Source organism: Pantherophis guttatus, chromosome 2 (genome assembly GCF_059756535.1).
Source record: "Pantherophis guttatus breed Tessera chromosome 2, ASM5975653v1, whole genome shotgun sequence".
Taxonomy (NCBI): domain Eukaryota; kingdom Metazoa; phylum Chordata; class Lepidosauria; order Squamata; family Colubridae; genus Pantherophis; species Pantherophis guttatus.
Genome location: NC_142064.1, coordinates 268,349,678 through 268,363,604, shown reverse-complemented (window position 1 = coordinate 268,363,604; position 13,927 = coordinate 268,349,678). Strand labels below are relative to the sequence as shown.

Below are 13,927 nucleotides of genomic sequence, written 5' to 3'. Positions count from 1 at the left end.
AGAGTTCACTGGTCTGAAAAGATCAGTCTGTATTTGGAGGTGACACTGCAAGAACAACCAAGAAATTTATTTACATTAATGAAATAAAGAAATGGAGAAATAGAGTTAAGAAGCAATTTAAAAAGAATGGAATTTAACATTTCTCTCTAAATGACGACTCAATTATCCAGGCCAACCATCCTGGCTGGAAAGGAACATGTCTTTTTGCAGTAGGGGCACAAGAATAAACCATGGCTGTCAGGATGGCATGGATGGCTATATTCCAGCCTTTTGTCTCTTCATTAGATGGGTCATGTTTCCAGTTCCTATAGGTTCAAAGTCAAAGCCCATAATAATAGCTATGTATCCCGAAGCTCCTAGTCATGGTAAAGAAGGCAGATAGAGAAATTTGAATGTTTCTTAGCTCCTCTCCAAAGTTCAGTTGCCAGACAAGTTCCCAAGACAGCCTCAGATTCAGGCTGCCTGCTAAGGCTGTCTTCTCTGGCCCTCTGCCTATGGACAGCATACATCCTTGAGCCAGTTCTGCAAAGCCATTTTAGCGGTCTAGAGTTGTCATGGAATAGTCCCAATCTCAGGTCCTGTGTCTGAGTCCTGGCTGCTACAGATTTTCCTATCTGTTTTACAAAGTGAACATGGCCGAACCAAATGTTTTCCCACGCAAGCTGCCCCAGTGAGAAAAAGACTTGACTTGTAAGAATGAGGATGTAAGCACGAGCACACCATCACAAGCATAAAAATCCCCATTCATTGTGTTTTCACTCAACTACCCTCACTGCCCTTGGTGGGTGTAAAACAGGGATCAAGACACTGAGCTATATACGTAGTCCTTGCTTAAGGAATGGAATTTGGATGAGAATTTCCATCGCTAAGTCATGCGGTCGTAAAGCAAAAAAAGCCATCACAAAAGCAAATCCCAGTGTTGGGATGGTGCCAGCACTTTACCTGCTCTCCATTAATAAAGAAGAAAAACAACAGAGGAAATCCCAGAGAGGCTTTAAAGACAGACCAGGGTTTGTAAGAGTAAAAATAATATAATATAGCATAGATGGACAGTAATATATAGTATTATATAATATATATTATATGGACAATAATATATATATAATAGTATATTAGTAATAGTATATTATAGAGAACATTGTATAGTACAAATATATTAAAAATCTATTATAGGAAAACAAACATAAAAAGAACTTACACATTTTTTGTATGTTTACTACACTATAGATCTAGTATAAGATAAAAGCAAAGAAAGTATTTGCACATTATGCTTCACTTTTGTATCTTGGATATTTTTTCAAAATAAAACATCTCCACAATCCTTATTGGCCAACAGAAAATGTAAATTGTATAGAATTCAGTACTTTTGATGGATGTTTTCAGCTCAAGTCAAACAAACTGGGTATGGTTTAAAAGGAACCTCTGACAAAGCGATTCATTAAACACTGTGTATGAAAACAAATTATAGCTGCTAAAGGAAAGGAATTTGGCATTTACAGCCTGCAAGACTTTGTAAGCAACAACTAACATCCTGGATGCAGCAATCAGACTTCTCACTGAAGCCTTCCTCAGACAAGCAGGGATGGAAAAAGTAGAACAGCCAGAAAAAGGGCTAGGTCAAGATACTTCGGCCAATATTGAGGCAAGAGATATCAGATAACCTCTAATAATGTGGGATTTTTTTAAACCTAAAAGATAGTTGACGAATAATGTGATATTTGTGTTTGATATTTTTTAAATATTTGAAACAATATAATGAAAAACAATCAGGAATATTTCTACATGCAAAGAAGGCTTCTGAACTATTTGAACTTGGAAAAACCACAAGCAGGATTAGGGATCCACCTTGTTCTGGTTTGCACTAGAAAGACAATTTATGGATGCACATCTAAGAAGGACTCCAATTTATTTGGATTATTACTCAAATTTATTATTTATTATTTATTACATGTATTTATAAGCCGCCATTCTCCCGAAGGACTCAGGGCGGCGAACACAAGTTAAGAAATAAGTACAATAAAATCATAATTTAAACCAAATAATTAATTAGTAGTAAATAATAAAGCCCGGAATCAGTCTCAGCCTATTTGTTTGAAAAGCCAAGTCTTCAAGTCCCAATGGAAGGAGCGGAGATCAGGAGCCTTGCATGAGATTTTAGACAACTATAGGTAGTCCACAATTTACAACAGTTCATTTAGTGATTCTTCAAAGTTACACAGCACTGAAAAAAAGTGACTTTTGACCATTTTTCACACTTATCACCATTGCAGAATTCCCATGGTCAACTGAGAAAACTTCAAATGTTTGACAACTGACTCATATTTATGATAGTTGCAGTGTCCCAGGGTTGTGTGATCACTTTCTGCGAACTTCTGACCAGCAAAGTCAATGGAGAAGCCAGAGTCACTTAACAGTTTTACTATGTTACCTACAGGATTTAGTTAACAAATGTGGCAAGAAAAGAAGTAAAATGGGGCAATTTAACAACTATCTTGCTTAGCAACAGAAATTTTTGGATCAATTGCAGTCATAAACTGAGGACTACCTGCATTCTATTGAAGCTCTTCTCACATTTCCTTTATTGATATGATTTCTCCTGTGTGTTGATCCTTCTATGACAAGTAAAAGCATTACTCCTTGCAAAGCTCTTCCCACGCTCCATGCATTCATATGGTTTTTTCCCCCATATGGATCCCCTTATGGGAAGTGAGATCACAACTCCTTCTAAAGCCTTCTCCACAGTGCCCACATTTATGTGGCCTCTCACCTGTGTGGATCCTTTTGTGGGTGGTAAGAGTAGAATTCCACCTAAAGCCTTTTCCACATTCAAAACATTGATATGGTTTCTCTTTTGTGTGGATCCTCTTGTGAGAATTAAGGTTACTGCTTCAAGTAAAGCTCTTTCCACACTCCATGCATTTATACGGTCTTTCTCCTTTGTGATTCCTTTGATGTCTTACAAGAGAACTATAATAACAGAAGATCTTTCCACACTCTATACATTGATATACCTTCCCTCCTTTGTGGATCTTCTTGTGGCAATTAAGATGATTGGTATAAGTAAGGCTCTTTCCATACTGCATGTGGTTATATGTATCTCCCATATCGATGTTTGTATGGTTAGGAAGCCAGCTGACACAAGGAAAGCTTTTTTAAATTCCACTTTTTGATTGGCTTGTCTCAACACTCTTTGGTTGCATCTGATCTGCAAATTTCCCCTTTCCCTCTTTTGGATGGATCACTTGGCATTGTTCCTTGTAATTCTTATTCTCTTGACCATTTAAGCCTTGAAAAAAGAAAAGAAAACTGAGAATAATCAAACCTTTTTACCTGAAATTTAGACAAAGAATCATCAATATATTTCAGCTCTTTTGTTGGCAAACATAAAGATGCCAAACTAAGATTTTAGCGAAGACCCATTTCCAAGTGGATCTCTAATAATGCTCATATAAAAGGACTGAATCACATCACAATGAACTTTGATCTAATCTTTGACCTGGGACAATTCCATGGTGCCACAAACTAATATAATAATCTCACTAATATCTTCTATGGCAGGGGTCACCACCCTTTCGGACCTCAAGGACCACTAAATCCATAATTTTAAATCCTGTGGACCACTAATATAAAAAAGGCAAATAATTTTTCTCACGGACCACCAATAGTCCACAGACGACCTGTTGGTGACTGTTGTTCTATGGTATGGAAACAAGCGTTTTGTATGAGCAGAAAGCATTTTCTAAAAAACATTTCCTTTATGCAAAAAGGGAGGCTATGCAGTTTTCTAATTTTTCATTGAATAAATTTCCTCCTTCCGTAAAGTCAGTTTAATCAAATGTTTAAGGCACCAGGCTAGAAACTGGGTGACTGTGAGTACTAGTTCTGCCTTAGGCATGAATGGTGGCTGGATGACTTTGGGCCAGTTTCTCTCAGTTCAACCCACATCACAGGATTGTAGTGAAAACAGCAGGAGGAAGGAATATCGAGTTTGTCCGTTGCCTTTATTATTTACAGATTATAAAGGCACAATGATGATTTTTTTTATCAGTAATAATAACTAAGCCCCCCACCCCATGACCTCTCTATTTTTCTGAGCCCAAGAAAGGGGTTCTTACCCAAAGAAAAGAGATTCCAGGAATTTTCCAGCATGACTTCTCCATGGAGTGTTTTTTGGTCAGCATCCAGTTGAGACGACTCCTCCTTGGAGAAATACACAGCCACTTCCTCAAAAGACACAACAGTGATGTTCTTTTAATCAGAAATAACATCTAAGCCCCCCATCCCGTGACTTTTCTACGTTCCTGAGCACAGAAAGGGGTTCTTACCCAGAGAAGCCAGATTCCTGGAATTTTCCAGCATGACTTCTCTGTGGAGCACTTTTTGGTCAGCTTCCAGCTGAGACCACTCCTCTTTGGAGAAATACACAGCCACGTCATCAAAAGACACAACATCCTGAACAAGGAAACATGTTTTCCTATTAACAGATAATCCCAAGAATAATTTGATAGTTTTCTACCACCAATTCAAGGAAGAAGAACCAGTGAACAAAATGGGCATCTTCTGCAGAATTCTGAATGAGATCTCACCATTTATGACTGACAGCATTGGATCAAGTTGGATCAATACCTCATTGTAGCCAACTAAGATAGTTTTCTTGGTTAATTGGTAGGTGGGTCTTAAATCCATTATTTATCAGTAGGTCCAATTCTTCCTAGGGTGGGCAATACTGGCAAAACCCACCTGACATTTTTGCCAATGGCTTACTTTATCCACTGAGGAACAAATTCCACACCTTGATGAAGGTGTTAGAAGAGCTTGTAATAGTCTATGGAGATTCTCAATCACCAGGTCATGGTTGTCCAAAATATGCTTTTCAAAAGACAAAAGAGAATACTTTTTAAAATAATGGTTTGTGAGGGAAACAGGGAAACAGAAGGAAGATCTCTAGCTGAGACAACATCTAGTCAAGGAAATCTGAGCCTGAAAGCAGGAAGGTGGAGAAAGCTTATCAGAAGGGACAGATAGGATCAGCTGTGTGTGTATTTTCATTGACCTGATCTAAAATTTGAATTGCTTAGAAATAGCAATAATATACACTGAACTCCAGAACAAAATGAAACCCATCCAAGATTCATGGATATTTATCAATGTTTCTCGTCCTACCTGAGGCAGAGGTTCAAGCACTCTCTTAGCTCCACCAGAAAGAGGCGGCGATTCTAAAAAAGCCAGACTGTTTTTTATTCTCTGTGAGACAGAAAATGGTGGAAGCATGTTTGTGAAATAGAGAGATTACAATGAAGAGGAACAAAAGAATCACCTTTAATGTCCAAAACCTCACATTACAAGGAAAGAGCTTCTGGTACCTGGCATGGTGTCTTGACTTTGATCTTTCTGGAAGCTCTTCCTGAACTTCAGCTCTTGAGAGGGTTTGGATGAATCTTCCCTTTCCTTGGGATACTCAGTCACAGCTTCCAAAGATTTCTAGACATGATGTGGCATGATAAAGAAGGGATCAGCACATAAATAAAAATGAATTATCAATATTAAACCCTCAACCTAACAGACCCCAATGTCCATCATTGTAATTTGAAAGTGAGAATGGAACCACTGCCCAAATACATCCTCTGGAAGAAGAATGGAACAACTCGCCTTAGGAGTTCACAATCCCTGAAAAGTGCCAGAGAGGCAATTCAGACAGCTCCTCTTTAGAGTTTCAATTATTACATTTTCACACCTGCAAAATTTCCAGCTTTTCCTCCTCCTGTGACAGGAGGAAGCCTTCGGACAGGCCACCGCCTGGGAACTGGTCTCCACTCCACACTCCCGCACCCATTTCTTCATCTCTGGGGGAAAGACAGCCAGGAAATGCTCCAGGAGCACCAGGTCCAGCATCTCAGCCTTGGTGTGTTTTTCTGGTTGCAGCCATTGACGGCAAAGGCGGTGAAGCTGACTGCAAACATCTCGGGGACTCTTCCTCTCCTGTAAATGCACTTTTTTGAAGTCACAGCATTGGACCTCTGAACTTTTGGCTTCTTCTTTTTGGCTCTTTTGCCCAGAACTTGCCCCATTCTTCCCACAGCTCCAAGGCTGAGTAACTGGAGGGCCTTTTCTGACTCCTGCATTTGCTGGGCGTTGTCCCTCCATTTTCTCTCTGGTCTCTAATCCAGCAACAAAATGGACTGATCTCCTCAGGTCTTATTAATCAGAAGATGTCTGGCCAAATCTCCTAAGGTCATTCAGCCCTCTTCCCACACAAGATACTTCAGTCTCCAGAGGAACCAGGAAAGATTTCCAGGTTACATATCTGAAATGGAAAACACAGGGTGTTTAATAGGGTGATACATTTGAATACTGAGCAACATACTCCTACACCTCAAAAAAAAATTAATCAAATCAAAATAAGGAACCCACAAACATTTGGGAGGAAGGGGTACCTTATTAGGAAGACTGTCTACTGCAGGAAATTCAGGAGAGCAGTTATAGATCATCTTCTATCAAGGACTCAAAATATTGCATAAATACATGTAGAAACGTTTTAGATTTTAGATTTCTATTGCTTACTTATTTATTCAAATAATTTCAATGGCTGCTTGCCAAGTTAAAAAAAAACAACTTCTGCACCATCAGAATCATAAAGCTCTCAGCTCCTAAAGCGCAACTGAGATGAGTGGCTATCTAAACCAATGTAATAATTAAATCAACATTTGAGCTTCCAGCAAAGCTTCTAATGAGTAGAATCCCATTAAGCTCAAGTCCCTGGGAAAACTCCGGAAGTCCGAATTAACAAACCGTTATCCAAGGTATGCAAGAACTAATACCTGTATGAATAAACCCTCTATGCTTCAAGATGATGTTTTGATCATGTTTGTAACGTCTGTTCTGTCTAGGAATCAAGACTGACTTCGAGGCAGAAATCTGTTTTGCAAAGCCGACTTCTCTTCCACCCTCCTGCAGAGGATTTTTTTTCCAGAGGAAACGGAGATTAAACGGCTCGCTCTTCCCTGGCGATCCTGGTTTATTCTTTTCCCTAGGGGCAGCGCGGTGGGTCCGGAGCTTTGCTTTCTCCCGTTTATCACGTGCATGCAGAGAGGTGACAGAGGGACATGGGATCCCGGTGGGATTCCTGTTTCACAACTCCGTAAGGGATGAAGTTTTGTATGCATCCAAGCATTCCCACCCCCTCACTGAACTCCGGAGTCACGTCTGGATCTCCATCCCTGCAAAACTTCCTTGCAGCCTCATAGACCCCTGGAAAGGCTCAGCCTAAGGCTCGCAGCGAAGGGGGAACAGAAACGGACGCGGTAGAAAGGGCGGAAACCCCCGAGTAGCGCCCGTCCCTTGAGTTTGCGAAGAGATAGGCGCATGGCCAGTTCTTCCAGCGGCTACCGAGGAAGCCTCCTGGTGGATCCTGTGTGCAATGCCAGAAGATTGATTTATTTATTTAATAAAATTTATATGCCGCCCTATCTCCGAGGACTCAACAGATCTACAAAGACGCAAGACAATCATGTCCCAAAGATGCTTTTTCAAGAGGCAACTGGACTTTCTGGTTTTTCTTTGAAGACGTTTCGCTTCTCATCCAAAAAGGTTCTTCAGCTCTGAGCAGAAGTATGATTGTTGCGTAATTTTAAGGATCAGACTCAATAAATGATTCAAGGATGAAGTATTCAAACATAACACTATTTATTTACAGTAGGCATTCTAAATTCTCTGAATGATTGCAGATAGAAGCAAGGAGGAGGTGCATACATCCCCTTTTATATTAACAAGGCGGAGTAAAGGATGGGAGTGGTTACATATGAATATGTTAAGGGAGGAAGAATAAATTAACCCCTGATACCCCGTGTATATACAATTTCCCTATTAGAGAATAAGGCATTTACTTGTGACAAATCCCCCTCTAAATGCCGATTCGATATACAGCAATAATTACATTCAGATTCAGAACAATATAAAACTTGTAATTTAGAAGTTAAATACTTGTGTTGTTTAGATGGCAAAGGCTTAGTCAATATGTCAGCTATTTGTTCTGAGGTTTCGCAGTGAACGGCTTTAATAAATCCATCTTGAGATAATTGTCTTACGTGTTTGAATTTGATATCTATATGTCTGGATCTTTGACCAATAGCATCAGATCTAGATATCTCAATAGCAGCTTTGTTATCTTCATGTATGATAAATGGTAATGAGGGATTTTTCCAAATATTTGACAATAAATCGTTAAACCATACAAGGTTGTTGGAGGCTTTAGACAAACAAACATATTCTGCCTCGGTTGTTGATGTAGCTACTAAATCTTGTTTTCCAGTATACCAGTAGACTGGACAATCGTTAAGAAAAAATATATAGCCTGATGTGCTTTTTCTGCATTTAGTATCACCTGCCCAATCCGCATCAGCGTAACAAGTGAGAACGGGCTCTTTAACATTATTAGGTTCCAGTAGTAGGCAGAAGTCTAAGCTGTGCTTTAAGTACCTCAATATTTGTTTAACGGCTTCCCAATGGTACATTAAGGGTTTGCTAACATACCTGGATAACAGATTAAGGGGTAAAGCAATATCAGGTCTAGTCCAATTAGAAATATACAAAAGGGAACCAATAACTGATCTGTAAAGTGTATTATCTTTAAATTCAGGGGATGATTCATCCATGTTTCTTAGGAAATCTGTTTGCATAGGAGTATCACAAGTCTTAGCATCATTCAAATTACATTTGTTTAGGAGTTCTATAATTTTATCTTTCTGAGAAAGTTTAAATCCTCTTTTGGTTTTACTGATTTGAACTCCAAGATATTTATTTACCTTTCCCAATGATTTTAAAGAAAAATGTTCATTTAGTTTAGTTACAAATGTATCTCTTTTTTCTTTATGTTTACCGATATATAAAATATCATCCACATAAATTAACACAAATTCTAGAGAATCACCCTCTTTTTTGACAAAGAAACAGTTGTCTGCAGTGGTGGCATTGAAATTCATAGTTTTGAGTACGTTGACTAAACATTCATACCAACGTTTGCCAGATTGCTTTAATCCGTACAAACTTTTATTCAATAACCAAGTTTCATTTTTGTTTGTGTATTGGCTATGAGGTGCTCTTACATATATCTCTTTATCAAGTTTTGCGTGTAGATACGCAGTCTGTATGTCATATTGAAATACATCAAGGTTAAGTGTAGATGCTATAACTAAAGCTGTCTTAACACTCTCAGTCCTTACTGTGGGAGAGTATGTGTCTGTGTAATCCTCAGGATATTTTTGAGCATAACCTTGTGCGACTAGTCTAGCTTTATATAATGTGTTGCCTTCTTCCAGATTTTTAATTTTGAATATCCACCTGGTGCCTATAATAGTTTTGTCCTTAGGTGCAGGGGTAGGTGTAAATACATTTAATTCTCATAAACTGTCCATCTCTTTGGCCATGGCTAATTCCCATTTTTTTCTTTCTTCAATGGGGAGCTTTAATACTTCCTCGTATGTGTTTGGTGTTGATGCTTCATCATTCATGTACATTATGTAATCCTTGTATTTACTTGGCACTTGATTTCTGTTACATCTGATTGTTTTTTCTGGTTTGCTATCGTTATCGTGTAGGTATCTAGCCTCCTTTTTTGTTAATGAATCTGTTTTTATTCTGTGGTGACTATTTGTCCATGTTTTACTTTTGTTTCCATGTGTGTTGTGATTGAGTTCTTCTCTAACTACTTTATCTTGATGTTTAGTGTCTAGATTTGTGGTTGGGAATATTTCATTAAGATGTATTTTAGACCAGTTGGCCTGTTCATGAAATACAGCTGTTCTAGAAATTATGAATTTGTTATTATTATCAATAAATCTGTACCCTTTTGTACCTGTTTCGTATCCCATGAATCTAAGTCTTCTGGATACGTTCTCTCCTTTACGCCTCAATTGTTTTGGTATGTGTACATCCGCTGTGACTCCAAATATGTGCATGTGTGTTAATTTGGGTTTTCTATTGTACATTAATTCATATGGCGTTTTGTTTAGGATGCTGGACCAAGTTCTATTTTGTGTATAGTAATGCTTCTGACCAGAATTGTTTTCCTAAACCAGCATCTTCTAATGTACACCTAATCATGGTTTGTAGTGTCGAGTTCTTTCTCTCTACCACTCCATTTTGGAATGCAGAGAAAGGGCTAGATGTGAAGTGTATCATCCCTTTGTCTTTTAGCCATTGGGAGAATTCTTTTGACATGAATTCAGACCCCCTATCTGTCATGATTTGTTTTATTTTAATATTATGTTGTGTTTCTACACTTTTGTAAAACTCTTTAAATTTTTGAAATGTTTCATCTTTGTGTTTCAAAGTATAGACAAATCCGTAACGACTATAGTCATCTACAATAGTCAGGAAGTATCGTTTTCTATATGTGATTGATGGGGTTAATGGACCAACCAGATCCATATGTACCAGATCAAAAATTTGATTAGTTGATCTTGTTGCCTTTCTTGGCTTGGGTTTAGTTCTGAGTTTTGTGGACTTACATACTGAGCATTCCAAATAATTTTTACAATTTTTTATTTTAACACCTTCAGCATGTTCAATCATTTTTTGTACTACAGGAAAACTAGCATGTCCCAATTTTCAGTGTAAAATATGTGCACATTCATCGTGGATTGGTTTTCCAATTGTAGGTTTTTTGTTATTGAATGTGTCATTAATAGATGTGTTTTTGTGGTTAGGATTTGTTTCATGTTCTTCATTATCACTATTGCTATTGTCTTCATTTTCTATGTTAGTGTCATTTTCCATGTTAGAATCAATATTGTGTAACCATTCTTCTTTTATGACCAAATAAGGTAGACCCCCTTTGATAATCACACTACCCAAGCTTGTTTTGTTTTTCTCTAGTGTTGCTTTTCCCTTTGAGAATACTATATTTATGTCAGAATCTCTACTTAGTTTTATTGCACTAAGTATGTTATGAGGTATTTCTGGTATCAATAATACCCCCTCTATTTTTCCTAGACCAGGTAAGTTTACATTTCCTCTACCAATAACTTGAACTTTTTCTTGATTGGCTACCTTAATTAAAAATTTATCTTCTATAAAGGAAGATAATATATTTTTGTTATGTGTTGTGTGATTAGTTGCCCCAGAATCAATGAGCCAATCATTATCCCCTGGATGTTATATGTTAGTTATATTATATTTATTTAGTCCATTTAGTGATCCAGACTTTCTATCTCTCGAATTATCTCGAATTATCTCTGCCCCCTCTATACTCTCTATAATTAGGTGAGTTTCTATATCTATGTCTATCAATGGATGATTGTTATGGTATCTGCTTCTATAGTCATGTTTTTGCCTTTCTCTAAGAAATTTAGGGCAATCTCTTCTACAATGCTCTTTTGATCCACAATTATGACATTCAATTGATTCTCGATATTTTTCTTGAAATACTACTCTCTTACTTTGTCTATGTTCTATGTGAGTATTACAGCGACTCCTTCTTAAATTATCTTCAGCTATTAGCTTATTTGATAAATTCTCTATGGATAAGTATCCTAAATTAATTGTGTCTAAATGTGATATGTAGTTATCCCACGATGGGTCTAATGAATTAATGATAACACTTTTCATTGTTTGATCTGAAATTATCTCTCCCCTTAAATGTAGCTCTGCTCTGATTTTGTTTAGAGATATCAAGTGTTCACTTATGGTAACCCCAGACTTTATCTTAGCTGAGAAGAAATCTTTAGACATTCTTGTAGTGGTTGCTACACTTTCACTATGAAACAATTTAAACATGCATTGAACAATTTCTGAGACAGTCAAGTTATGCTTAATACTATGGTACATAGCAGGAGATATACTGGATATTAATAAGTAGAATGCCCTGTGGTGCAGGCAGTCCAATTTTAGAGTCCAAGGCCTTTTGGGGGGGTTAGTTATAAAGAATAATAAGTTCTCTTTTAGAAAAACAACCTGAAGTTGTTGACACCATTCCTGCAAATTAATACCATCAATTCTCAGTTTTGGGAAATCATTGGGCAAGTTCCCAATATTATTTGTTCCATTACTTACAACTGGAGGTAGTCCGTGGTCTTGTAAATGTTGATAGTTGCAGAATGGTGTGGGTATGCTTGCAATGAGTCTGAAGGGCTCTCTCTGTTCTTCATGTCCTCCGTAGTTGTCTGCGTGTGTTTGCGCATGCATGTTGCTCATTTCGCTTCTGAAGCTGTCGGGAGAGGTTCTCGCTGCTGCAGCTCCCTCGTAGTGTTCTTCTTCCGATGATTCGGTCTCCGGTTCGATCTTGGGTGTCCAGGTGACGACTGGCGCTTGTTTCTTTTTGCTGAAATAGTTCTTGTTGAAGTCTCTGGTTCCTGGAATCGTCTGTGGCGTGGGGGAGTATTTACAGGGTTCTCTGGGTTCAGGCGTCGGTGCTCTCGTCGTTTGGATAGAAGCGGGTAGATTCTGAGATGTTTGCTTGCTTGCTTGTCTTTTCTTTATTCCTTGGTTGCTAGCTTTCGTTGATTCTTTCGTGATTCTTAATTTTGGACCGAATGTTGCAAAGAGAGTTTTCACTGCTGATTCTATTTGCATTTCGATTGAAGTTTCTTCGATGTCTGTATCAGATTCTTCTGAAGAGTAGATTTTTTCTTTTTTTCTTTTTGTATTATGTAGGGCTTTTCGCGCCAGACATTTTGAATTCTGTTTTCTGATTGGCTCTGCTTCGCTCATCTTAGTGGTCTGTTGAAAACAAGATGGCTGCCATTCAAAATTTTGTGCTGGACCGTTAGTCTTCTTTTTTGTTATATTCTTATCTACAGGCAATTTGCTCACCATTTTTAGTTCTTTAGATTCATCTGTTACGATGTATTTTTCTCTCGCTGCTCCGCTGTTTTTTATGATGTACCCCGTGTATATACAATTTCCCTATTAGAGAATAAGGCATTTACTTGTGACAATATATATATATACGTGTGTGTGTGTGTGACAAGTAATGGGAAATCTTTGAAAGACATTCCATGTTTTTGCATTCATACTTGACTCAAGTCTTGGTTTTAAACCACGGATGCAAGTATGATGAGGCAGTTCCCCTTTTTATTTCTGTCCTATATTTGTTTCTTAGGGAGAACTAGAGAAGCTTTTAAGGTAGTATTTCTTAATATTATTTTAAGTTTGATTTATTTGGTTTATTTTTTTTTTCACTTTTATTCATAGTCTCCTGATTATCCCCAACTTGGGGAAGGAAGGAAGGAAGGAAGGAAGGAAGGAAGGAAGGAAGGAAGGAAGGAAGGAAGGAAGGAAGGTAGGTGGGTGTTCATGACTGAAATAGTATGGGGTCATTGTTTTGCAGTGTGTGGTGCAAGGTGTTAGCACATCTGGCCCTCATGTAAAGTGGAAACTGTTGCAGCAGTATCCCGATTACTTTTTTCCAAATCCAAGTTAATCTTTTTTTTAAAAAAATCAAACAAATTTTACAGGACAGCTAGAGGGACCCTACGGCACAGTAGTAGTGTCAGTAGCAGTGGTGGGATTCAGCCGGTTCTCTCTGGCTCGCACGAACTGGTAGTGGCGACTGCGGGAGGCTCCGCCTATCTGCCTGGACGTAACGCACAAGCACTGTGCATGCGCACAAGGCCGTGCACATGCGGAGATAAGGCACGTGCGAACGAAGCGCGCACGCCAGAGCTGAGTTTCAGCAGGTTCTGACCAGTTCTGGAGAACCAGTAGTGGAAATTTTGAGTAGTTCGAAAAACCGGTAGTAAAAATTCTGACTGGCCCTGCCCCCATCTATTTTCTGCCTCCCAAGTCCCAGCTGATCGGGAGGAAATGGGGATTTTGCAGTAACCTTCCCCTGGATTGGGGAGGGAATGGAGATTTTACAGTATCCTTCCCCTGCCACGCCCACCAAGCCACACCCACAAACCGATAGTAGAGAATTTTGAAACCCACCACT

At 38.5% G+C, this 13,927-nt stretch overlaps 1 protein-coding gene across 1 annotated transcript; it reads right to left on the bottom strand.

Moving 5' to 3' along the window:
• Positions 1 to 1,889: 1,889 nt before the first annotated feature.
• Positions 1,890 to 7,360, bottom strand: LOC117662613 (uncharacterized). The gene is made up of 6 exons (XM_034412095.3): positions 6,819 to 7,360; positions 5,735 to 6,304; positions 5,164 to 5,481; positions 4,326 to 4,452; positions 4,116 to 4,220; positions 1,890 to 3,286 (listed from the first exon to the last, which is right to left on the bottom strand). The coding sequence occupies exons 3-6, from the start codon at positions 5,269 to 5,271 to the stop codon at positions 3,153 to 3,155; spliced, it is 474 nt and encodes a 157-aa protein (XP_034267986.1). The 5' UTR covers positions 5,272 to 5,481; positions 5,735 to 6,304; positions 6,819 to 7,360; the 3' UTR covers positions 1,890 to 3,152.
• Between the last annotated feature and the right edge of the window lie 6,567 nt (positions 7,361 to 13,927).

Coding starts and splice junctions, on each gene's coding strand:
- LOC117662613 (XM_034412095.3), bottom strand. CDS start 5,271: ATGCTTCCACCATTTTCTGTCTCACAGAGAATAAAAAACAGTCTGGCT. Junction 4,221..4,325: donor CAGGAATCTGGCTTCTCTGG/GTAAGAACCCCT, acceptor CTTTTGAGGAAG/TGGCTGTGTATTTCTCCAAG. Junction 3,287..4,115: donor CTGGAATCTCTTTTCTTTGG/GTAAGAACCCCT, acceptor TCTTTTTTCAAG/GCTTAAATGGTCAAGAGAAT.